The sequence below is a fragment of the Cuculus canorus genome, chromosome 18 (assembly GCF_017976375.1).
Source record: "Cuculus canorus isolate bCucCan1 chromosome 18, bCucCan1.pri, whole genome shotgun sequence".
NCBI classification, from domain to species: Eukaryota; Metazoa; Chordata; class Aves; order Cuculiformes; family Cuculidae; genus Cuculus; species Cuculus canorus.
The window spans coordinates 13,310,158-13,334,556 of record NC_071418.1 but is presented as its reverse complement, the minus strand read 5'-3'; the positions used below and the strand labels follow the sequence as shown (position 1 = coordinate 13,334,556).

General features: G+C 54.2%; 1 protein-coding gene across 4 annotated transcripts; it reads right to left on the bottom strand.

Moving 5' to 3' along the window:
- Positions 1 to 2,390: 2,390 nt before the first annotated feature.
- Positions 2,391 to 21,193, bottom strand: CYGB (cytoglobin). 4 transcript variants are annotated; one of them, XM_054083402.1, is made up of 4 exons: positions 20,623 to 20,799; positions 9,880 to 10,111; positions 9,172 to 9,300; positions 2,391 to 2,718 (listed from the first exon to the last, which is right to left on the bottom strand). In XM_054083402.1, exons 1-4 carry the CDS (start codon positions 20,763 to 20,765, stop codon positions 2,557 to 2,559), a joined length of 666 nt encoding a protein of 221 aa, XP_053939377.1. In that variant the 5' UTR covers positions 20,766 to 20,799; the 3' UTR covers positions 2,391 to 2,556. The 4 variants fall into 4 exon arrangements, with proteins under 4 accessions (XP_053939377.1, XP_053939375.1, XP_053939376.1 ...); XM_054083400.1 differs by lacking the exon at positions 2,391 to 2,718 and adding an exon at positions 2,730 to 3,553 and having other exon boundaries at positions 20,623 to 21,193; XM_054083401.1 differs by lacking the exon at positions 2,391 to 2,718 and adding an exon at positions 3,893 to 7,602 and having other exon boundaries at positions 20,623 to 21,191.
- Between the last annotated feature and the right edge of the window lie 3,206 nt (positions 21,194 to 24,399).

The window sequence follows — 24,399 nt, the reverse complement described above, 5'->3', positions numbered from 1 at the left end:
GACTGATCTGCAAGGCAGTTTTCTAAAGCTTTCTCTTAAAGCAAATATACTTGTCAATTAATAAAAAGGATTTGTAATAAACAGCAATAGATGTCCCATTAAAAAGGATTTGGAATAAACAGCAGAAGATGTCCCATCTGTGTGGGGAAGGGAATCCTCCCAGCAGCAAAGCTGTTTGGTTTGGGTGATCTCGCAGTGTTTAACACGCTGAGAAACAGAAATGTGCCTCTTGATCCCAAAGGAGAGGTCGTTGGTGCTCAATAGTGTGGGGGTGGCAATTGCCTCCGAGGTTCTGGGCTGACGTGATCAACCCAGCAGCGAGCAGAAAGTGGAGGGAGGCTCCTCGCTCTGGCTCGGTGCTGGCTGTTGGGGTTCAGGTGTCCAGGAGCCATCCTCCTCCTCCTCCTCTCCTCCATCATCCTCTGCTCTCCCTCAAGAGTGCCCGGGAGAAGAGAAACTTGGCTGTAAATTAGCCAGGAGGCTTTTTCAATCCGAGATGAGCACACTCCCCGCCCCCCCCCGTGCAGCGCTGTTATTTCGTCTCTCAGCTGCCAAACTCCCGGGAATTAATCCCGGCTGGCGCTGACAGCGTTTACATTCAGCACTGCTCAGATAAACCATATCAGCCGGCCGCAGCTGAAGAGGAGCCGGGCGCGGAAGGAAAGGCTGACTTCTGCTCAGTGTCAGCCCCACCGAGGTAGGATGATACTTCCCTGCCTTCTTATTTTCCCTGAGGGCTTTCCTCCAAGTGGGAAGCCACCCAAAACCCTGCAGTGGTGAGAGTGGCCATAGGGTGGTTGACACAGCAAAGCCTGGAGCTCCAGGCTGTTATCTTGATGCAGACAACTGAGAAGGAGGGATGTGTCCTTCAGGCTGGTGGGAGCCTGCAGGCTCAGCCTGCCGAGGTTTCTCGCCCTGCGCCACCCAGCACACGAGGGAGGACTTCTCTTCATTGTCAGCTCCCGTGGGCTGGGTTTTAATAAGTACTTGCGCAGCTCAGTTATTGCATATTGTCTTTTCTTTAATCTCCTCCTTGCAGATGTATTTGTCTGTCCCTGGAATTGACCTCCTGGCTCTCCCCTGGGCTGTCACTGGGTGCCAGTGGGATGTGGACACGTGATGGACACGTGCTGCATCTGCACCAGACTCATGAAGCTGCAGCTCCCCCAGCACGTGGCAGGCACTGGGCAGGGTGCACTGGACCCAGTAGGCAGTGGTGTGGGGCAGATAGGCTTTCCAGGGCTGGAGCACGAGAGATGGGCTGGGAGCACAGCCCTGTGCCATGCCTTAGCTAGCAAATTCCCCTCTCCCTCCACTTCCCAGCCCGTAACCATCCCCCGGCCTAAGAGCTGGATCTCTGGTGCCCTTGGGTGGTGGGTACCTCCTGGAAAGCAGCATCCCCAAACTGTGACACTGGGAAACAAGGTGGGTTTAGCCCCTCTGTGGTCACAGGGAAGCAGGGTATGAGCCCATCACCTGGGTGCCTGGCCCAGTTTCACAGTGCACTACAAGCCTTATCCTCCCACTCTGTCTCCTTTTCCACCAGCACTTGCAGAGCTCTGATGTGTCTGTGAGGTCCAGGTAACAGCATGATCATCACAGCCACCATGAAGTGATGGGATCTGGGGGTAAATATTAGTGCCAAGTGAAGTGCTGTGTATATATTTTCGCCCTGCAAGGTAATGCTGAAATTCCCAGCTCCTTTTCAACACACTGTGGAAAAAAAACTAGCCCCATGTCAGCACCCTTAGGCCACACCTAGTTCTGGCCAGTCTCAGCCCAGCATGCAAAGCTCTAAGAGCTTCAAGTCCCCACTGCAAGCTCCCCGTTCCTGAGCCAGTTAGTCCTTTTTTTTGTGGTTTCCAAGCCAATGTTTCCCATATGGAGCATAGCAGTGTGCGGGTTTTGCTGAAACCATTTGCTTCCGTCTGGAAGTGTATACTAGGATGTGGCAGAGACTCCGAGGATGGGCTTATTATCAGCACCAAGCAATTTTCCCTCCCACCCCCTAAAAAAAAGATAGAGCCAGAGAAGATAGATTGAAAACCAGGCAGTTATTCATCTCCTCTGTTGGTTTGGGCCTTTGGTTCCCTTTTCCATGGCCATGGCTGGTTGGGCTCAGTTTTTTCTAAACCGTAGGGGAAGAAATATGCTCCCCTTGCGTGGGTCCCCCAGTCCTTGTAGCTGTAGGAACCCCAGAGCAGCTCAAGTGACCATCCATGCAAAGGCTGCTCCACTATGTGCAAGGCTGGAGAACATCAACATTGCCCTAAGCCCAACAGGAGACAAGCCAGCACCAGGCTCTCCAAGACCCTGGGCAGCCTCCAACACACCAATCTCTGCCCTGCTTCTTCTTAGACCCCACTGAGCACACCCCTCAGCCTCAGATCAGGGTCCTAAGCTGTGATTGATCCCCTTAAAACTGCTTGTAGACAGGTGCTGGTGGTTTCTACCATCCCAGCAGGATGAGCTTTCCCTTCCCTGAAAGCCTGTTCCAACCTCTGCTGATGGACTTGGCAACAGCAGAGGAGCACACTAAAAAGAATTGCTCTAATTTCATTTCCAAGCCTTGCATCCCATGAAAGCGGGGCTTATGGGACTATGGCATGCATCTACCTGTCTGTCCATCTGCCAACAGCTTTGGAAAGGTTGGCCAGCACCAACCAAATTTGACCGAGGTCTCAAATATGTGACAGGCCCATTTCGCAAAAGAAGGATCTGGAAAGACAAGCAGTGGGAAACCATGATATGACCCAACCGTGCTGGGATTCCTCCCACTGCGACACGATTCAGCCCAGGGTGGGGCACCGGAGGAGCTGTGTAGGTCAGAGCCATGGAAAACTTGGCTTCTGCTGCTTAAGAAGCTGTTTGTTATTTTTAAACACTGGAACTATCTCACAGTCCTTGGTGGTCGTGGTTGCTGCACCTTGTGGCCATCACCACTGCAGGGTTCACATCCAGCTCTGCCTCACTGCCTCTCACAGTGGAGAGGAGCTTTTATTTCAGGGCCTGCCCAGATTCACACGTCACAGAGGCTGCGAGTCAGGCTTAGGACATCCATCAGCCGACGTGTCTGGCCAGTCCTGTACAGCTCATCCTCTCTGCACACAGTTTGGGCTCGTTGCGCTGGTGAAGGCATAGGAGCAGCTCCCGAGTCAGGAAGAGCCCCAGAGGTTTGCACAACATACCTGGAAGCCAGAGAGCCTGGAGGAGGAGCAGATCTTCCCCTTCTCACTGGAACCCATTAATAAGATTTCTCTGCCCACCTCAACCACCACTAGCCCAGAAGAGCAGTAAAGGGCATGTCCCCTCCCTTTGTAGCCACTTTCCAGTCACAAAGCTCCCTAGCCAGTGCCCCAGAGCGAGCAGAAACCCATAGACCTGACTGGCCACGGGGCCGCCTCCAGCATCGCCCAGCATCCCCCCGCCTCGCAGCCACCTCACCAGAAAGAAACCAAGAAGAGCTGGAGGGGTTTTCATTGATTTATCCACTGAAGATACAAGTTTCAGTTTAATAACACCATTCTGTCTGGTTACAAAACATACTAAAAACCTACAAAAGAAAAAAAACAAGTTACACCCATCGTACACAAAACGGCATGTATAAAACCACGGAAGCGCTGAGAAACATGTACAGGGAACAGTATCCGCAGCATTACAGGAAAGACACGGAGTTACATCAGACCACGCCGGCCTCATGTCTGTGGGTCATGGTGGGAACTGGTTAAGACATACTAACAATTAAAGACAACTTCACCTATGGAAAAATAATTAGTGTCGCAGTCTGTTTAACTGGTCAGGACCCAGGCGGGTAGGTTGTTACTCCCTTTCTGATAAGTTGGTCCATGGTTTGCTCGTGGGTTTCCCCCTCCACCCATACTCTCTAAGCATCACCGACGCTGGCCCGAGCAATCATCGCACTGACATCAGCGCACCAGGGGTGGTTTCTATACAGCAAGGGGCAGGGAAGGGCTAAGCTCTGGTGCAAAGTCTGGTCCCCCCACTGAGGTCACTGGGCACATCCCCAGAGAGCAGGAGATGCTGGTATCCCCTTGACTGGGGAAAACTGTAACAAATTGGCACAGATGCAAGAGGAATCCCCCAGGAACATCTGTGGCTTGGCTGCCTCGGGGGTTTGTCTCACTGGAAGAGAAGACGAGGGTGGTGGCACAAGGTCCTTAAGGATTCCTTGTCTGATGACGTTGGGGTGTCTCTCTAGCTGGCCAGGCATGTATGGAGCCAGACCTGCCGTGAGTGTTGCCCTTACGGGTAGGGGGACAGGGTGGATGGGATCTGTGCCCCGTTCCAACATAACGCTTTCCATTCCCTCCAGCACTGAGCTCCCTCTGAGCAAACACCACACCGAACTTCAGGGACACACAAATACGAGCTGTTTGATATGAGCAGGTGTCCCCAAAGGGAGCCGGGATGAAGTGTTTGTGGGGGGGACCCTGCCCTGGGGGCACCAAACGCACCCTCCACGCTCAGCAGTGCTGCTGGCAGGGGGAACAAAGACTTCCCCACCTGGGTTATGGGCCAAGCCCAGCCCTGATCCTAATGCAGATGCACTGGCTGAGCCAGGGGCCAGATCCTGCCCTGGTTACAGGGGCGACAGCTCTAAGCTGAGCTTGGCTGGCTTGCACAGGGGCAACTGCAACAGCATGGGCATCAGAGAGGGGCAGAGGGAGCAGGAGTAGTTGGCAGCATCCCTAGGGAAGATGAATGGGATTGAGGGACATAGGGGTGCCCCCCAGGGAAGAGGAGAGACTGACCAGTCCCCAGCACCATGCCTTGAGTCCCAGCTTTGCAGTCATGGATTTGGGAGGGGAATCACTTTGCAAGTCGGTCCCTACCTACCAGTGCCCAGGAATGTGAAGCTGAGCCCCAAGTGCACGTGCCCTTATCTCAATCCAAGCAAGTCGAGAGGTGAAACATAGCACCCCAGTGAGCGGGGCCTGAGGAAAAAAAGAGAGTGAGGGGTCCCCAGCCCCCTGTGGCAGGTTCTGGGGGGCTGGCAGTAGCAGGGAGCAGTTGTGCAGGCACATGCATGCACATATGCTGGAGAGCCACGCTCCAAGCCAGGACCCAGTCTCCCTTTCTGCTCTTCCACACAGCATTTATCAGCCCTGTCACTCTGGAATGGTATTTTTTCCTTTTTCATCTCTGTTCATGTTCATCTCTCCCCAGATGACAATTTTCCCCGATTTAAGCAATGTCTGCTCTGCTGCGTGCAGCAAAGAGGGGGCGTTCGCTTTATCTCCATCTCTTCCCCTCGCGAGCTCTGCCCTAGCCACCCTCTCCACTTCATCTTACTTCCTACAGAGTGGGTAAAATTAAACATGTTTTTGTTTGCATATATTTGACCAGCCTGCAATTTGGCTGATTGGGGGGGGGGGGGGGGGGGGGGGGGGGCTTCTCAAGGGACAGCAGCTGTACACATCTGGATTTGCTTTGGAGAAATATGCCTGGAGAAAGCCCCAAACCCAGCACACATATGCGTGGGTGCATGAGGCCATGGGCCAGGTTTTATCGAGGGATGCAAAAGAAAAAGAGGAAGAAGAAACCAAACCCCATTTAAAGATGAGGTGGGGGGAACCTCACCACTGCTCCCCTAAAACCAAGGCACTCAGGTAGGTCAGCATCAAGATGAGGACTTTCCAGCCATCTCAAAATCACTTCCCTGGTGGCTGCGACCGAGCCCAGTTTGGGTTGTGGGAAGGAAGAAGAAGGACTTGCATTGCAAAAATAAAAGTTCCCACCTGCAGAATATTAACATCAAAGGTTAATGTGCTGAACTTTGTCTAAAGATGAAACATGCCTGTATGGAAACACGCCTGGCCCAGCATCCGCAAAGCATGAGGAGTATCTGAACTCATCAAAAATATGCGGTGCTGGCCTCAAGGTTTTGGCAGGAAGTGGTGGAGCTGCAATGCGTGAATCCCGTGATGGATCAAAAAAAAAAATTCTAAAAGTCTTGCTTTAAGCAATCACTCTCTAATCTTGCACTGGAGAAAAATCAATGGCTGAACAGGTCTTTTCTCACCCGCACAGCCCTGACCCTGGGCAGCAGCTGATGTTTGAGCGATGCCTCTGCCAACTGTGCGAGGGATGAGCACCTGCTTTGACACAGGGACATGAGGCAGAGGCAGCAGCTGCTGACACCTGGACGGGCACAGGCTGAACCACAATCCACCCCATCAGGAAAGCAGCATCACTTGTCACCCTGTGCCTGTCCCTTCCTCTCACAAACCCTCTGATCTCGCACACTGCCATGACAAGGACAGCTGTGCCCTGAGCAGTTATTTACGCCCAAACCTCTACGTACACCCAGGACACAGGCATACACCCAGGGCTGGATGAGGACAGGCTGAGAGTTGGGGTTGTTCAGTCCGGAGAAGAGAAGGCTGCAGAGAGACCTTAGAGCAGCTTCCAGCACTGAAAGGGGCTCCAGGAAAGCTGGGGAGGGGCTCTGGATCAGGGAGGGCAGGAATAGGACAAAGGGGAATGGTTTTGAGCTGAAAGAGGGGAGATTGAGATGAAATCTTAGGAAGAAATGTTTTCCTATGAGGGTGGGGAGGCCCTGGCGCACGTTGCCCAGAGAGTCAAGGATGCCCTATCCCTGGAGGGGTTCAAGGCCAGGTTGGATGGGGTTTGGAGCCCCTGATCCAGCGGGAGGTGTCCCTGCCCATAGCAGCGGGTGGGACGGGATGGGCTTTGAGGTCCCTTTCAGCCCAAGATATTCTATGGTTCTTTGATGTGCCATTGTTCCTGGCCACACTGCTCATCTCCACCTGTTTTATTGCAGGACACAGGAAGGAAGGAACTGCAAAGCCAGAGAGAGTGGCTGTAGTGACATTAGTGGAGTCCTGTGGCTATTTTGCAGCTAACCCTGTTCCCAGGGTCTTGCAGGAAGGTGAGGGAATGCTGGGGAATGCAGCCAAGAAGTTTACAGCCCTCCCCAAATCCCCTTAACCCAAAGCTAGTGCACCAGAAGGTGGCCCAGAGGAACAGGATAAGATACCTCCTCACTGCCATTTGAACAGTCATCCCCCAGAGTCACCACCCAGGGTCACCATCCAGGCATGGATTGTGCCAGCATCTTAGCACGAGCGATGGAAGGAGCAAGAGCCACACAGGCTCCCACGGATCCTAAGCAGAAACTTGCTGTTACAGCCAGCAGAGGAAAGGGGAAAAACCCATCAAAAGCTTTTCTGGGAGCAGGCACCCACCGCTGGCCACCCTAGCAATGCCAGAGGAGCCCCTCGGCATGGAAACAAACACCAGAAAGAGGAAAAAGAAAAGCTGTTCCCTGGGAATGATGGAAAGCACAGGTGAACTGGCTGTGGGAGAGCAAAGCAGAGGTTTCTGCTGGCTGCTTGGTAGGACATAGTCTGCCCTGGGGAGTGCTACTGATGCCCTCTCCCACAGCGTCCCCGTAGTGGGGAGAGGATGGCCCCAGGGATCCCAGCCCAGGACCTCACTGCCTGGCAAGCTGATGTCCAGCAGAGGTTTCCCAGAAAGTTGTCAGCTTCCCAGGGCAGCAGTGGATCAAGGCCAGAGGAAATCTTAGAAGGGATCCTCATTGTCTGTAATGCCAGAGCCCTAAAAATAACAGGGACATTTGGAGAAATTCAGGGTGGCAAGGATGTCAAAGCTTTAGAGCACATCTGATGCTTCATCCCCAGTCCCTTGCCAGTCAGTCCCCAGAGCATCTCAGGAATTCAAGCATGGGTGTGCAGGAGGCAAGAGGGCTGCTCCTCTGCCCTTTTTTGTAACTGGGGGGGAAGCTGAGGCAGAAACCAAGTAGACTCACCGACGGCTTCAGGAGAAGTTGGTGTTGGAGGCAGGATGAGTGCTGCTGGCCCTGCAGCCACGTCTCATTTGGGGAAGGGGAGAGCCCTTTGCCAGGCACAGGCAGGAGCGCTGCCAGCCCCCGAGGGGGAACACAGCTCCTGCGTGGGTTGATATCTACCAGGCACTTTATTTGAAGGAACCCAGTTTCACCAAGAGGGAGGGAATATGCTCTATATTACAAGAGATTTATTAATTTTAACAAGCCAGGGACCCTTCTTCACATCCAAGAATCTCTCCTGCTATGTCCACTCCATATTTTCCCCCCACCCAGTTGCAGCCTAACCCCTCTTCTTGCTGAGCAGGGCAGGACTGCCCCAGCCCCACATCCCTGCCAGACAGACAGACCTACACACACCATCTACCAGGACAACAGCACAATGCGTGCCCCCCAAGCCCATCCTCATCTACATCCTCATTGCCCATGGGAGCTGAAGGGAGATGGGTGGCCTCACCACCTCCCTGCGTCTGGCACAGGGATCCCACCCACGCAGCGCACCCCAAGCACCGAGAGGAGGCAGCCCAAAGGTGTCCCACTTCCTCCCCCACACTCTCATGCTGGGGGAGCCCTTCTTTTCCATCTGCCTGCTCGCTCCAGCCCCGACAGGGTCTGAGACAGCCAGCCAAGAAGAGGGGCTGCGTATAACAGGGGAGGCAAGGGCTGCTGTGGGGCCAAGGTGCAGGCGATGAACAGCCCAGAGTGACTCTGGCCACAGCCGTCAGCCCCGTCGCCCTGCCAGGAGTTGAGAAAGTGCAAAGCAAAACTGTTTGGGGGCTAGCTAGCAGTTCCCATAAGCATTGCACCCCCAAAAGCAAGAAGCTATGTCTACCTGTGAGCTTTGCACGGAAAACAAGGATTGTGGCATTGGTCAGTGAACAGGGCTGCACACTGCTGCAGTGTGTCAGAGCTTGAGCAAGGGATTTTGAGATAGTGCAGCCAAGGTGCAGGATTTGGAAGGTGGTGATGGACAGGCCAGGACTGTAGATGGAGCCAACAACCAATGCTCTCCTCTCATGCTCTGCATCTCCTTTCAGCATCCCCTGCAACTTCTTCACTCTGACCTACCCACACCCTTGGTGGTTCTATTTTTGTTTTGTTTCTTTTTTTTTTTTGGCTTATTTAGTTTGTTTTAAAATCCTATAGAGATCAAATTGTGAGTTGGGAGCTAACAGAGCTGGCCCTACCAGGCTCCCCAGACTGAGCGAAGATCTTGATAAGAGGCCAGAGTGAAGTCCTGGGGTGAGCAAAGCCCTCCCTGCCCCTCGCCCAGCCCCACAGGCCGCTCACAGGGTGGCGGTGGGGTACTGCGCCCAGCCCACCTCCTTGTACGCCGCCGTCACATGAGTGTAGATGAGGGTCCTCATCTTGGTCCAAGCGCCGTGAGCCTCGGGGGTGAAATCATTGGCGTATTCTTCAGCAATGACCTCCAGCATGACACCGATGAGTTTCTGGAGGGAGGGAGGCAGGCAACAAGGGATTAATAAACTCTTCAGCGAGCAGCTAACATTTAGCTTTTTCCTAAAAAAAAAAAAAGCCAGTTTAATCCTGTTGCTGACTTCTGGGAATGAAAAACCTCAGTGGGACAGACGGACATTCAGGAGGTCTGTCCATACCCCAGGGAACCAGCCTGATGGGGCAGGGGTACTGTGACCCCCAGGTGCTGGCGTGTGCCTTCCAGGTTCGAGCATCCCTCCAGTCTGAGCACCTATGATTACCATGTCCCTTCTATCATACCTGACTTCTAAAAGAAGAGACATTTGGCCACCACCACGCTGCCAGGGCTGCATCTCTGCAGGCAGGGAGGTTTCCCTGATCAAGGGGAGGTAGACGGTGCTCCAGCATTGGCTGCGTTTGGGAATGGTGGTCTGCATAGACAGCATCGCAGTGGGACACTGCAGCCACATGAGGAACAACCCCTCCAACCAGACAACCTCCTCTGGTGCACACAGGCAGCACCAGCTCCCTTTCTCCTGCCCTCTTCCCAATTTCTAAAGCATCCCAGAGACTGGTTTGCTCCTATCCTTTACCTTAAAGTAGATGGGTTCCACTTTGTGCTTTAGAGCATGGGCTTTGCCCACCAGTGCCAGAACAGAGGAGACCTTTTCGGGGTCATTGAGGTTCTCCACCACAGTGTTAATGGCACCCATGACCCGCCGAGCGTGCTTACGCAGTTGCAAGCTCCTCTCCATCTCCAGCGGGTCCTCCATGTGCTTGAACTGGCTGAAGTACTGCTTGGCCGATGGGAAGTTGACAAAAAACCTTCAAGAAAGAAGAGATGCAAAATAACATGAGGAAGGTGAGAGTAAGCTGAGAGGTTAAAGAAGAGCATGGAGTGGTGGAGATACAGGAAACGTCCCTCTTGCATCTATTACAGCTAGGGCTGGTTTTTATCATTGAATTCCCTGGGAGCACTGGCATTCAGCTCCCTAAAAACCAGCAGGTTAATGCTTTTCTTCCCAACCTTCCCTATCTGCTACAAGGGCATCACAGCTGCTTATTAATCTACAAAGCAGAGGCAAGACTGAGCTCTTGCTACCCAGACGCTCCAGCTCAGACACGCCAGATGCTGTAGACGTGCTCACACACATCAAAATGTGGCGTCCCATCTCAGAGAGCTGGAGATGAGTATGAACACCTCTCTTTATCCCAGCCAGCCTCTCCCTGCCCCTCTTGTCCAGCCCCACAGCTGCTTCTGGAGCGGTGGGGCCAGGAAGCCCTTACCTTTCACAGATCAGCCCCATCAGAGTCTCCAGCAAGAGCCCAGCCCTGTGCTCGATGGGAACCGTATCCCCCAGCACGGGTTTGCCCCCAACACCCAGCCAGTCCCTCAGCACAGCTGAGGATGCTCTTTTCTCTGAGATTAAATCAACCCCAACAAAATGCATCTGAAGCAAATGAAGCTGTGGTTGCAGCTGACATGCTCAGCTCCCTGAGGAGTTGGAGGGCTCCGGGGGAGTTTGAAGGGCACGAGGTGACAGAGTGCAGGGATAGAGCCACCAGCACCACAGATGGTGGCTCTCAGCAGCTGGGGCTGACACTCAAGTCATGTTAACCACCCTCTTTTACCCTGTTTACAGGGGAGGGAACCATAGCAGCATTTGCTCCCTGCTTTCACCCTTCTCCTGGTCCCCTCTTCACATGAATGGTAGCCAGCGAAGGATGCTCCGGAGGCAGCAGGATCCAAGGGCTCTCCCCCACTAGCCCCTTTGTCCTCAGCACCAGCCTGGCTGCCTCCCACCCTCTCCCAGGCTACTGTAACCCCCTCCCCAAGCACCGTCTCAAACCACATGAACCCATTTTCCCAACCATCCCAACCTCCCTCCAGGATCAAGTGAGACCTCTTCCCACCTCACCACTCCACAGATAACAGCAATATTGAGTACCAGACTCATTTACCACCATGTTATCCCCCTTTTCCCTCCCCTCCCTTTCTTCCCCTGCTCTGTTGGCTTGTGAAAGCTTGGGGGCATTGCCAAGGAAGCAGCATGAAGCAGCGCCTGGAGTGCACCACCGCTTCTGTTGCTTCCCTGCGGCATCTGGGACTCATCAGATGGCCCAAAATAGGTTTTGGAGGTGTGAAGAGCATGCAGTGGAAAGGATGGGGGAGGAAGGAAGGTGGAAGGGGGAGACAAGGTGTTACTTTTAAAACTCAGGGAGGACCTGTGACAAAACTCCATTTGTTATTGTGCAGCCTTCTCTCTGGCAAAGCTCCTCCAGACACATCTGGTCCCTGTTGGAAGAAATCATTCCCAGGCCCGGCTGCCTTCAGCTCCTGTTGCCACAGAGATGCTCAGTCCATACCCTTCAGCTCAGAGCTGCCAGAGAGGCCATCAGAGCAAAGGGTGGTCAGGATGGACACAGGTGCCCCAGCTGTGGGATGGAGCTGGCTGGGGCCACACAGATAGCGCCGCTCCCAGGATACAAGACTTCTATCCTGAGCATTTCCCAACAGGCCAAATGTTCTTCTGAGTTTTAATGGGACTATTTTTTTCCATCTGACCCCAGCATCCTTCTCCCCCCACCGTGTCCTGTCCCTCCCCACCTCTGCTGAAGCTTTGCAGCCCCCAGGCCTGCAGATCCAGCCACACTTGAGACCAATGTCCTCCAGGGAGCAACAGCAAACACTCTGCCAAGGTCAGAGCTAAGGGTTTTACCATTCCTGCTAGTGCATCTTTGTGTCCCTCACCTTCCAGCTCATAAGGGGTCCCTCCTGGCCCTGAGAGCCAGGGATGCTGCCGGGAGCAGGATCTGCTGCTCACAGGCTCCCCCAACACAGGGGATGGAGGCTGCCAGCAAGTCAATGTGTGCCTAAGACACTGAATCCCAAACCATTGGAAGCTCCCTCAAAAGTCTTTGGTCTCAGCTCAAGGATGCATTGTGAAGATCCAGGGAATGAGCTGAGAAAGGTCACAGCAAAGGGGAACTGACCCCTGCATCCCCAGGAATCACAGCATCCCCCTGCCAAAGAGGGGATGGAAAGGAGCTGCTGGGGCTGATGCCCTTCAGGAGCAGAAACTTCACGCCTCTTCCATGGAATGACTTCCACCTCTCTGCTGTATTCAGCTGGCTACACCAGGAGCAAAGATTGATTAAACCCCCAAAAGCCCCCAGCCTGGGCAAGATCAAGCCAGTGAAGGATCCAGATATGGGGGTTCCACCCTTTCCCCACTTTGCAAACCCTCAAGGTGGGAGCTGAGCCCAGCGGCTTTCCCAAAGGACCTGCAAGAGGCACAGCAGCAGTGCTGGAGGGACATAAACCCAGCAAACGCCCAGCTTACATGCTTGACTCTACTGTCCCCTTTCCTTGGTGGAGAACTGAAACTCGGGAGCCCAAACCAATATTTGCTTCTCAAATTGAAAAGCAAAGCCGGGCAGAGACCTGCAGCCATCTCTGCAGGGCTGGCGAGAGGCAGGCACCTGCAGCAAGAACTGGTCTGCAGCAAATATTTGAGTTGTCAAACTGAGAAAGAGGGAATGAGGCAGGTTCAGTGGTAGTTGTTAATAAACAGAGAAGATTAATTTAACACAAAGGTTAAATATAACCAGGGGAAAGAAAGAAAAAGGAAGAAATAAAGTAACTCAAACAACAGTGAATTAGGAGGTGTCAGTTGGGGATTTTCCATCTACAGAATATTTTTCAAGAGTTCAAACATGTCAGGCTCTGGAATTTTGTTGACTTATTACACGTCCGTATGGTTTGGGCTCTTTTTCTTCATCAGAGTCATTAAAAAGATGATATTTACCATTGCATATCACATAGAATGATGATTGATGGAAACCAGATGCCTGCATACCGATCTCATAAATTTCTTTTTAAGCAGTTCCATTCTGCACTCGCTAATTTGTACTCTGCAAGCTACATCTGGATCCAAAGGACAGGATGTCAGGATTGCTTTTCCTCTCTCTTTTGCCCTTTTAACAACTTTAAGGACACAACCATTCCAGCAGCAGAGCCAAAGGAAATAATTAAGGTGCGAAACCACTGCACTCATGGAGATCCTGCTTTCCGTTCATGAGGAGAGACATGACTTCTTCTCCCATCTTCTTCCTTCTGCTCCAACCCTGCAGAGCAAACCCCACACAGAGGGGATCGTCAAGCCCAGCCACCTCCCTCCTTTCCCAGATGGAAAGAGAAAGGAAGCTGCTTGCTCGGTCCCCCTGAGAGACTAAACCCTTGATGTTTCACTTACCCTGTTTGCAGACTGCAAGGAAAAAATGCTAGCGAGCCCTCGAAGGTGTTGGGAGGCTTCAGCTGAACCCCCAGCCAGCACTTTTGCTAGATTTTCCGACCAATTCTTTCATGTTTTCTCTCGCCTCATCCCTCTACGTGGGAGAAACTCTATCTAAGGCAGCCTGGAGTCTTTCCTTGTCCCTTTTCAGACCTCTCCTTCCAACTCCTTTCTGCTTGGGTGCCCACAAAGCAGCTGATAAAGGGTAGGCAGGTGGTGTGTGGTGCTGCTATTTATTATGCCGAGGGCTGTCTCTCCATTTTGCCTGCACGCTCCCCCTGCTCCTCCTGGCCACCTGTAGTCTATCATCTTGTTTTTCAGGTTGGGGCAGGGGTGTTGGGTGCTGCTTGTGTTCACAGCTCTAAGACCAGTGTGAGAAAGGTCTCAGCTGTGTCAATACCACCACTCAGCAAGACAGAAAAAGGCAAATATAATTGGAGTAAGAAAAGGATGGTGCCTGCTTGCCCCCGCAGCACAGCTCTGCCTGTGTCCTCTCTTCAAGGGCTCTCAGACTGGTGGAGATGGTGGTGGGCAGCATCTCCAGCTGTAGCGCAGCAGGGCTATAAGGAAAAGGGCCAAGCCCCCGGTCCACACACTGAAGCTAAATTCAACTTCTTCTACAACTGAGGGAGAAGAAGGTGTAGCTGGCCTTCTGCCAGGTGAAGCCCACGACCTGCTGCAAAGCCTCAGGAACAGATTCCAGTACAACACTGGGCCGTAACACCCCAGACACTGCAGAGCCCAGGGCAACGGGACCAGGACACCCTGTTGAAGATGGGTGAGGACCCAGCAGCAAAGGTGCAGCCAAGCACATTGGGGCACAAGCTAGCAACTCCCAGGGACACGTCCTGGGAGCACAACTTAAACCTCCAAGTCCTCATTGCTGTTGTCTTCCCCTACCACCTACGCAGATTCAGTCCAAAGCCTCTTGCCTATGTAGAATCTTCCAGCTAGGGGTAAGGGCAGCTTTCATCAGATGAATGAATTAACGGTGCCAAAGAGGCTTTCCCACACACCTCTGCCTTCCTACAGCACAGTGCCCTCATCTGCAGCTTTATCCTTACCCTCCACACCTATCCCTGCCCCTCTCCAATGCCAAACCACTGTCCCTGCCTGTGTCCCTGCTGGCTGGGTGCACTCAGCAGGTGGGGACGGCTGTGTTGGTGCCCTCCACCTGGCCACCAGCATCTCCCCCAGCACCAGGCACCCCTCCTACAGCCCTGCTGAGCAGTGCAGCATGGCCCAGTGGGGTCCAGGGGGGATAGAAAACTATGCTAAAACCTAACTCTTGCCTCCAAGGCAGATGCGTGGTGAGGATGGAGCTTGTTGGAGCCCAGCACGTGTCCCCGACCACCCGGGACAGCAAAGGGGTTTGGTGGTGGAAGACAACCCCCAGCTGGGTAGACAAGAGGTCACCCAGGTTCAGAAGGATGTGGACCCTGTGCTGGGACCTGCCATCCATCCAGCAGAATTAGGAACTCGGCTTTTGCTGGCATCTGCCTCTCTCTCCTCTCTCTAATGGTCCCGTGATGACTTCCAGCCCCCGGGGCTGCACTCCAGCAGGATTGCCAGCCAGCCAGCACTCCCCGTTCCCCAGGCACGCTCAGCGCCTGCTAGCCCAGCGAGGGCTGTCCTAACATTTCCTTGCCTTTAAGGAGTGCTGACTGGCACTTTAACGACTCCCGGACTGGCAGCCGCTAAGCCGCGTTTGGAGGTCCAGCCCTGTTCCACTGCCGCAGCCTTGTTAATGGAGACGGTTAGCAGGGCCGAAGACTTGGCCCTTGTCTCCTGCTCTGGGGGAGGGATTTTCAAGGCTGGTACTGACACATCCAGCATGTTCACAGCCAGGGAAACTGCGTGGGGACGGGATTCACCCTGCTTGTGCCTTTGCTTCCCTTGGCCAGGGTTGTCCTTGCATTGCTTGGGAGCTGCTTGGGGCTAGAAAGATTTCACTTGATATGCAGAGAGCTGCAAGGGGGTGACATAGGAAAGACTCTTCTTAGGTCACCCCCTGAGCTACCAGCAGCCCCAAGGCTGCGGCTGGTGTGGGATGTGCCACAGGGATCCCCGCGCAGTCACCTTGGCCATGAAACAGCCAAAAGGTGCTGAAATCAGAGACAAAACGCAGCCGTATGACAAGGGGCTATATCTAGACAGAGCTTCTTAAACCCACACTCACCTCCCTCACCACTTGTGGAGAAGGCTGTCGTTTTGAAAACGTTCCTTGTGCACAACCTCATCAGCAGAGCAGAGCCTTGCTGCTCTCAGGCTCTCCTTGTCTCCAGCGAAACATGTCTCCAGCTTAACCACAGTGATTCATGAGCGTGTGACAAGCTGTGGGACAGGGCCACTGCCGCACAGAAGGTCGGTCTTTCCATTGGGCCCTTTTCAGAGCAACATATCACAGCAAGGGGACATTTCTGAGCTGCTTTTTATGATGGGAGTTGATCTTAAAGGTCTTTTCCAACCTAAGTCATTCTACGAAATTTGCCTGTCAGCATCCAGGAACAGACCCCTTCCCAAAGGGCACCTCCGCAAAACACACAGTGGTTTTGGGGTAGCTGCAAAGTCATTTCTTTAAATGCCGTTTTGGGTGGATTCAACCCATTTTTTTATTTTGTTTTTGATTCAACTAAAAAAAAAAATCAAGATTTGTGCAACGCCAGACTCATTACTCAGGCGCTTTGCTATTTTAACCTAAAGCTTACAATAACGTCTGGCATCCAAGGAGTGCTTTTATATGTCAAAGCTCTTTGCAAACTGTCTGGATCCAGGTGTGCTAGCACAGAGCAAGCAGCTGTCAGAATCCAAGGGCCTGATTCTGCATTAGCAATCCTTTCCTTTCCCCTCCCACACCTCCTGAGAGGGAAAGAGCACATCAGGAGTGATGGAGAAGGTAATGATTTTGGAAATTTGGAAAGTAGATGGGTCTGTAGTGGAGATAGAGGGAACGAAGAAGGAGGAACCCCTTGGATGCGGCACAGCTGGGCGAGTTGAGTTGCCTGCGCTTGGCACAGCATTAATGTCTGGTGTGGATTTGCCTGGGAGCTAATAGAAAGTACTTCTGGGTTTTATCCCTTGATGGTATCCATTAAGTTTTGTGGTCCGGCATCCGCAGGACATGTGTGTGGATGTGGGAGTGAATGCATGTCAGGACGGGCTAAGGGTTTAGTCCAGGGTTTAGTGGTGTCTGCGAAGCAGTGATGCCCCCGAGCCCCCGCTGGTGCTCATCCCCGCTCGCCCTAAAGCTCTCTGTGCTGCAGAGGGTGGCACTGGGAGGACTGAGCTGCCTCTGTGCTCGCATCCTCTGGCACAGTCTGGGATGTAAGAGAAAGGAGGATGCTTGGGGAGCAATGGCTGTGTTCTGGAAGGGCTCTTGTGCTGCGCAGTGAGGCCTGACGCAGGTGCCAGAGCTGCCCTGCTGCCCTCGCACACCTCGGCTCCCCCGCTGCAAGCCCTAAGAAGTGGTGCTTATCAAAAGCGACTGAGTCTTAAATTGCAGATGGGGAAACTGAGGCACAGCAACAAGCCTTGAGGACACGGGGAGGTTATGAGTGGCCAGCCATGCTGACCAACATGCCTGCCTGGGAGAGATCCAGCCAAAACCCATGGCCCTGGCTGTGCAGGGCGAGGGTCCAGCTCCAGCAAGGGTTAAAGGAGCTGCTGCGAGAGAAGCCCCCAGAGGCCCCTGTGTTCTGGTGGAGGAAGATGAGCCTCTGGCTCGAGGCTCCCCCACCGTGGAAACTGCCAATTAGGGACATAGTTTTAACCACACAGCACAGATTCCCATGAACTGGTGGCTGCTCAGCCAGAAGTCCCCATTATTCGTGTTTATGTTCCCTGGGAGCCCAGAGGTCCTGTGAGAACAGGGCCCACCATGCTGCTGGCAAGGCTGTAGGGGTTGGCTCCAGCTTCAAGCAGTGGCCATGGGGACTGGGAACCTGATGCCCATCTCTGTGCCTCAGTTTCCCCATCTACAAAGCATGGAAAGGCTTGGGGTGGTGGAGGAGGTTGCCGGGCAGGGGCTTGAAGGACCTGGACTGGGTTCTTGCGGGAACCATTTCTGCCTTTCGGGTGGGCATCACTGCCCCCTGCCTCTGCCCTCGGGGAACAGGATCAGGCCTCAGATTGGTTTTGACCCTTTCTGTCCAGAGGTTCTGCGAACGCCAGCCCTTCACACCTGGAAAAAGTCATTCTTTGCCCTGAGCAGCTCTGAAGGGGTGGAGAGTGGACGGAGCAGGACTGCATGGAGAGACCCTCTGCTACCAGACACGGGCAGCTCCCCAGCCACAACCCTGGCAACAGAAACGTGGCTGCTAACAGGTTTCCCTGCTTTCACCTCTCTGCCCATGGGGATTGCACCAAAGGGGTCCCACAGCCGTGCATTCCCCTCCCATCTCCCCAGCCAGTCTTGTGCACATCCCTTTCTGCCCCAGTTTCCCTCGCAAGGCGATGAGCACCGGCCTCCCTGATGCTGGCAGAGCGGGGAGGCTGGCTGAGGCGGCTCTCCGCCCCGGCACACTGTGGAGTGTGCTGGGCAGGTCAGCTCGCACGGCACCAGCAGCCGCCCACCACCCTCTCCCCAGTCCTGACCTCTGGAGCTGCTGAATCATGTCTTGGGAAGCGGCTGCCGCCTGCACGGCACGGGCTCCCAGCGGCCTCCACGCATGACCCACTTCTCCTGGAGGCTGATGCCAGCTGGGAAACGCAGCCGGGAGAGCGGCGGCTGCCTCTGCTCCCAACTCTTGCCAGGGCTGCCCTGCTTTCACTGGGCACATGCTTCCCTGGGGAGCTCACAGGAGCTCGCAGGGGGACCAGAGCTCAAGGCAGCAGCACGAAGCCCTCTCTGGGGTTGGAGTTTGCTGCTGGGGGCAGCGCGGCCACTGGAGCCGTGGCACGGGCATGCAGGCGGGTGCGCTGCCTCAGCTGGTGCTGCTGGAGGGGACAGTAGCTGTCCCAAATGACACCACCACCACCAGCAAGACGCATTGGAAGCCCAGACCCTCATCTTAGCCATCCTGGGGAAGCTCTGGCTGAGCAGTGAGCAGTGGGCTTCGCTGCGATATGCAGGGCACGTGCCATGGCCGAGCACGTAAAGGCTCCCAAAGAGCCTGAGGTCGCTCTAGGTGCCAGCTTAGTCCTGCCCTACTGGCATAGCAGGGAAGAAACCCTTCACCACGGTGCCATAGTTCTCAGTGGAAGAAAGACTAGACCAAAAACTTCTACTGGGAAAGTTTGAGTTGGGACCAGAGCTCAGCCACGTGATCCTCACTGCTGCACATTGCTACCCCTCATCCCCCACCCTACTCCAAGTCCCATGACTGCACACAGGGACTTGTGCATAGCGAAGAGCTATGCTGGGCAAATCCTCCATGGCATTTCCACAAGTCCCTTGGTGCCAGATCCTTGTGCTCGTGGGCAAGGGGCACACACGGCTGAGCTTGTGGATGGGGCCATGGCATGACCTGGGTGCCAGGCGAGGTGCTGGCCAAGCCCTGTGCCAGAGGTCATGGGGTGGGGAAATGGGGGATTTAGCATCCCCCAGACCTCTAACCTGCAGGCTTCAAACTCAGCCCAGGTGGGTTTGGCATCCCCAGCCACGGGTCTGTTGCCCCTCTGGACCACCCAGGTCAGCCACACGGAGCAGGGGGCCGTGGAAGAATGGGCTCAGCTCTCAGCTGGCTCTGAGAGAAGGAAATGCTTGAGAAGGAGGCGGAGACAGGGTTCAAATGTAATTTTGGATTCTCTGTGGAGGGGTCTTGATAGGAAATTCCCATTGCAGCACTGGCAGCAAACCTGGAAGGGATCTGTCTGTGCCCACCAGCAAGTCTGGGGGACCTTTGCTCTCTGCAGATCACCTGGGCTGGGGGCATTAGCTCTCTGCCTCTTGGAAAACTATTGTTGATTATTAATAATCAGCACATCCATCCAAGGGGTTCTCTGAGCACACACAGTCCCCTGCTGTGAGAACAAAATGGGAAGGACACAACCCTGTCTTCCATCTGGGTGCCTGGGGTTGGGTCCAGGTGGGAGCCTGACCAGGGACATCCCTGTGTTGCTGGTCACCAGGTGGGCTGTGGGAGCTTTGTGTCTCTCGAGAGCATGTTCACCGGTTCCCAACAGTCAGTGCGGGCGTCTCGCCTGCCCCTCTCTCCTCCTCGCCATGCCCATCCTCCTCTCTGCTTTTAAACAAGGGATATGGCCAGCACTCTACTGACAACCCCAAACTCCTGGCACCCACGCAACCCCACAGGATTCCCCCTCGGCACTTTCTCAGGGTCCCCAGACAAGGGTCGTTCTCCCAAACAACTCAAGAGCACTCACCTGCCTCTGTCCCCCACCTCCCAAGCATCTCCCCCACTTTGGTTCCAAGTGCACACATGGAGCCCTTGGGACCTGCCTGTCTCTGCCGCAAGGTGCCATGGTGTCGGGTGATGCTCCGCACCCCGTTCCCAGGGTCCTTGTCCCCCAACCGCCCCCTCTCCTGCCCGTGCCCCTCACACCCCCCTTCCATCACTAACTTCAGCGCTCTCCTTTCTGCCGACGCTGCCGCCGGAGGGACAGATGGTGCCCTCGGAGACACACCTGCTTGGGTTTTATCTTGGCTCCCAACTTGCATTATTTCACCCGCCAGCCTGCCACGTCCCAATGCCATCCGCACACAGCTCGCTGCAGGGGGAGACAAGACAAATACCCCCAACCCACCCAAACCCGGTGCCTCTCTTCCTCTCCTCTGCCACCCTCCCAGCTCCATCCGCAGACTAAGGTGACCTTTGCGATGGAAGCAGCTTCCCCCAAAGTCCCCGGTGAGGCTCCCCCGCTCTCCCTGCCGCAGCCACCCAGCTCCAAGGTGTGGAAATCAGAGGAGTGCTGTGAAACCCTCCTTGCTCCCAGGCAGCAAATACACCCAGCCAGCTCCCCACTCGCTGTCATTCATTTCAGTTTGGTTATATATATTGTTCTGCCCCTTTCTCAGCTATAAAGAGATTTAGTTGGATTTGCTGCTTCCTTTTTCTGGTTGTTTTTTTTGTTTTTAAATACCTGATGAGTATGGAGACCCCAACGTCCTCGCAGTTTGCATATACTCTGCTCCATGTCTCTTGAATAACCTTTTTCTCTGCGTCTGAAATCTCTTCACTTCTTTCCCATCTCTCAATCTCCATTTCTCCCTGGACTTTCTCCATGAAAAACAGCCGGCACGATCCTCAGGGGAGCCAGGAGGAGATAAAGAGAGATGTGTGTGAGCGGGTATATCCTGCGAGAAGAGACAAGGTGTTTGCTCAGCGGCCGTGCGGTTGCTGGCGGCTCTGCCGATGTGTGGATGTCTATGTGTGTGTGCGAGCGCAGCTGCCTGTCAGCGTGTTTATATATGTCATTTGAAAAAATATCCTGGAGGTATGATGCATGCGATTAGATTTCAGCTCTCCTAGTGCTGTCCATGGCTGTAGTCAGCTTCAGCTTGCCTCGGATGTGTGTGGCTGACTGATGGGCAACTGCCGAAAAGTAAAATATTCAAAGGCATCGCAAGACCAGCCTCTTTACCAACGTGTGAACGTGAGCTCACTTTCTCCCTCTCTCCTCCTCTCTCTCCCCCACTCCTCCCTCCTTCCTTTTTTTTCTCTTCCTGATAGGGAGCGATGAGGGAGATGTTCTGGGCAACATCAGGACAGTGCTGGGGGGGTGTTAGGACCGGAAGTTTTTTTTCCAGCCCTTGTAAACAGCTCAGAGGAAATTCAGAATCCAAAGTGCTGAGTTAAAGTTATCCCAACCACTGGCTGTGCTGAGCTCTGCCTCGGCTCCCCCCTCACCCTCCCTCATTTTGCAGGCGGTTGTGTTCGGAAGGATAGGCTCTTGCTCCTCTCTGATTCTTGGGCTGCACGGAGAGTTGGGGTGAGAGGGAGGTGCAAGGCACCCTCACCACGAGCATCTCGCTGCCACCAGAAGGAGATCATGCTCCATCCCTCAGGGGCTTTTGGAATGAGAATTTGCTCTTCTTTCCTGTGACAGGACCCAGTTGTAAAGGGATCCAGAGTTAAGGCACTCATGACATTCATATATTATTGTTCTGTGATTGCATTGATTCTGGTGGCATCTTGGTAGGGGCGAGAAGCACGGGAACACCTCCACACCAGGCTTCCCATTGCCTTTGTGCGTGAGCTTTTGGGCTGATTTTTACCTGAATGCCATTTCCAGCTCCCTGACAATCCGGCATAATAAACTCGCAGCAGTCCATCTGCACAGAGAGAAGGAGAATACTACAGAGCCTTGTAATAACCGACAATCCCCCAGAGGGGGATCAGAGTCAAGAGAAGCATCCTGGTGTGCAGAGCCACCTCCCGCGCCTGCGGCGCAGCCTCGCAGGGCAGACCGACAGACAGACACACAGGCTGCAGCTCTGACACCCAGGCAGGCAGGAGTTGGGGTGCGGTTGAGCGCCTTTGGGAGCTGAAGCTTTGTTATTGCAGATCCGTTGATCAGCAAAAAAAAGCTGTTCTTTCTCCTCAAAAGCAGTCTCGGTTACCATCAGGCAGCCCGGTGGTGTCAGCATATTTGCTCTTGCAGATCTAACAAGAGCTGGCAGAGAAGGTGCTGCCCATGGATCCCCCACCATGGATCCCCCTTGACTTTGTGCTGGGCAGGCTGGGAGCCCCACACATCCACGACCTCAGAGATACGAGACTTGGCTCACCTGCTGAACCCATCCTCAGGCAAACACAGCCATGCAGCCAACCCGACCCAGCTGGAGGTTGAGCATCATTCAGGTCACCCATAACAGCAGCACCATCCTCCTAATCATCAGATTTTCAGCAGGCAGCTTAAAGTTTGGATTTTCCCCCTGTCCATTAACCACTGGGACTAGCAGCCTTGAGCCTGAGCTCAAACATTAACTACAATGTGCCCAAGTGACCACCATGCAGCAAAGAAGCCCCTCCAGACCCAGGATGGCATGGCCACGCTTATTGCCCTCCCTTAGGTGCTGCCCTGAGGCTCAGGTTAAAACGAGAGCAAAACTGCAATGCAGCGCTTTCAGAAAGGGAAAAACTCGGACTCTGACAAAGTCTGAATGCTCAGGAGATAATCTCGGCGGAGCAGTGGTTAAGTTATTGCTCGCTGTGGGTTTAAAGGGAAGGACTCTTCGAAGCTTTCCTGCCTTGTGTCTTAGTCAATACTGGGCTCATGGCCCGATACCTGGTGACATGGTGGCCCTGGATGCAGCGGGGGCTTTGCCTCGTTCCCCGGTGCCAGGAGTTGAAGGGATTTGGCTCGAGAGTCTCCATTTAGAAATATTAGAATACTAGGAAATATTAGAAAAGTAAGTGAATAGTCTCCCGTCCTCGTCAAGGCTTCTGTGTCCCTCCGTGGGGGCAGCACAGCGCTGGCAGGATCGCAACCCTTTTCCCACAGGCCATCCCGCTCAGCAAATGCGGGACAGTGAGTCAATCAGTGGTGATGCTCTGCTGCCCCAAAATCCGAAATGAACCCCAACAGCCCTCAACTTCTGCATCTCCCCCAAGATGTGGGACATAAATTGGGGCAGAAGCTCAAGTGCACGCCATTCATGGCATCTCTTTCACCCTGACCGCCTGTATGGCCCCAGAGTGACCTGGGCGACCCTCCAGTCCCTTTGGTGCAAGGTGCTGAGCGGAGGGAGGTGGCAGCCCACAGCCCTGAGGAATGGCCTTTGCTTGCCCTGCCCAACCCAAGCCATGTGTGGTTTGCTGCCTGCAGCCCCAGAGCTCAGCACAGTGCCTGCTGCCGTGGCAGAGGAGCTCAGTGACACAGGGCTTGGGGATGGGGACATGCGATGTGGTCCCCATGGCCAGTGGGAAGGGGTCAGCCTGAGTAACTTGTATGGAAGAGATCACTCCATCTTTCTCAGATCCCAATTAATTTCAATGCCCTGATCCCTCTTTCCAGTTGTGCATCACAGCTTTCCTGCTTCCCACCTCCTTCCCACGGCAGGGAGAGCTCAGGTGCCTGTTCAAACCAACCTCCATTCACACAGCCACAGGGGCTGAGGATGGGTTTCCAGGCCCTCCGAGACTCTGCTTGAGGCATTCTGTGTTCCTGCGGGGTCTGTACCCACCTGCCGACAGCTTCTCCTGCTCCCCCCGTGCTCTCCCACATTGCCTTTCCTCTTCCCTCTGCACTAGGTGCAATGAGAAATATACTTGGCTTCCAATCCTCAAGTGGGAGGGGAAGGCAAAAAAACCCGAGACTTCAGCTCCAAGGCGTGTGGGATGTGGCTGATGGCAGATCCCCACCTTGACTCCCCCACTGCTTCTGGGGTGAAGGTGGATACCCCAAATCCAGACCCTCAAGGCTGAGCCCACCTTCCCTCATGTGTGGGTATAGCCTTGTTATTCAGTTCCTGGAGAATAGCAGGTGACTCCTTGTGTCCCCCCCAAAGCCTGTACCCTCAGTCTCAGCTCCTGGGACCTTCTGACAAACACTGTTAGTTGGGTGGTCCTGGGAATAGACCCCACGAGTGCTTTGGGAAGGAGCTGCCCCAGTTCTCAAGACCCTGGTACTGTTGCGGTGCTGGGAATCCAGCGATGATCCCTTCTTCATACCCTTGAGAGGCTGATCTGGCCAAAACAGGAGCAGTCCTGGGATTTTAAGCGAAATAAGGCTGAAGGCATGAGTGTGGTAACACCAAAGAGCAGCCCTGACTCTGCCCCTTTTGCTCGGAGCAGGGCAGGGTGGGAGGTGGAAGATGCTGGTAGGGCTCTTCGTCGCTTTTGCTCCCATGGATGTGGCCGAGGGCCATTGCGGGGCACAAGTGCTATGCCAGGTTGGGTGTTCCTCCTTTGTCCT

Excerpts from the sequence above, each read along its gene's own strand:
- CYGB (XM_054083402.1), bottom strand. The coding sequence starts at position 20,765 with ATGGAGAAAGTCCAGGGAGAAATGGAGATTGAGAGATGGGAAAGAAGT. Across the intron at positions 10,112-20,622 it reads GGGGTCTCCATACTCATCAG|GTTTTTTGTCAACTTCCCAT; the intron begins GTATTTAAAAAC and ends TCTTTCTTGAAG. Across the intron at positions 2,719-9,171 it reads TGACGGCGGCGTACAAGGAG|ATCCTTCTTTTGCGAAATGG; the intron begins GTGGGCTGGGCG and ends TTGTCTTTCCAG.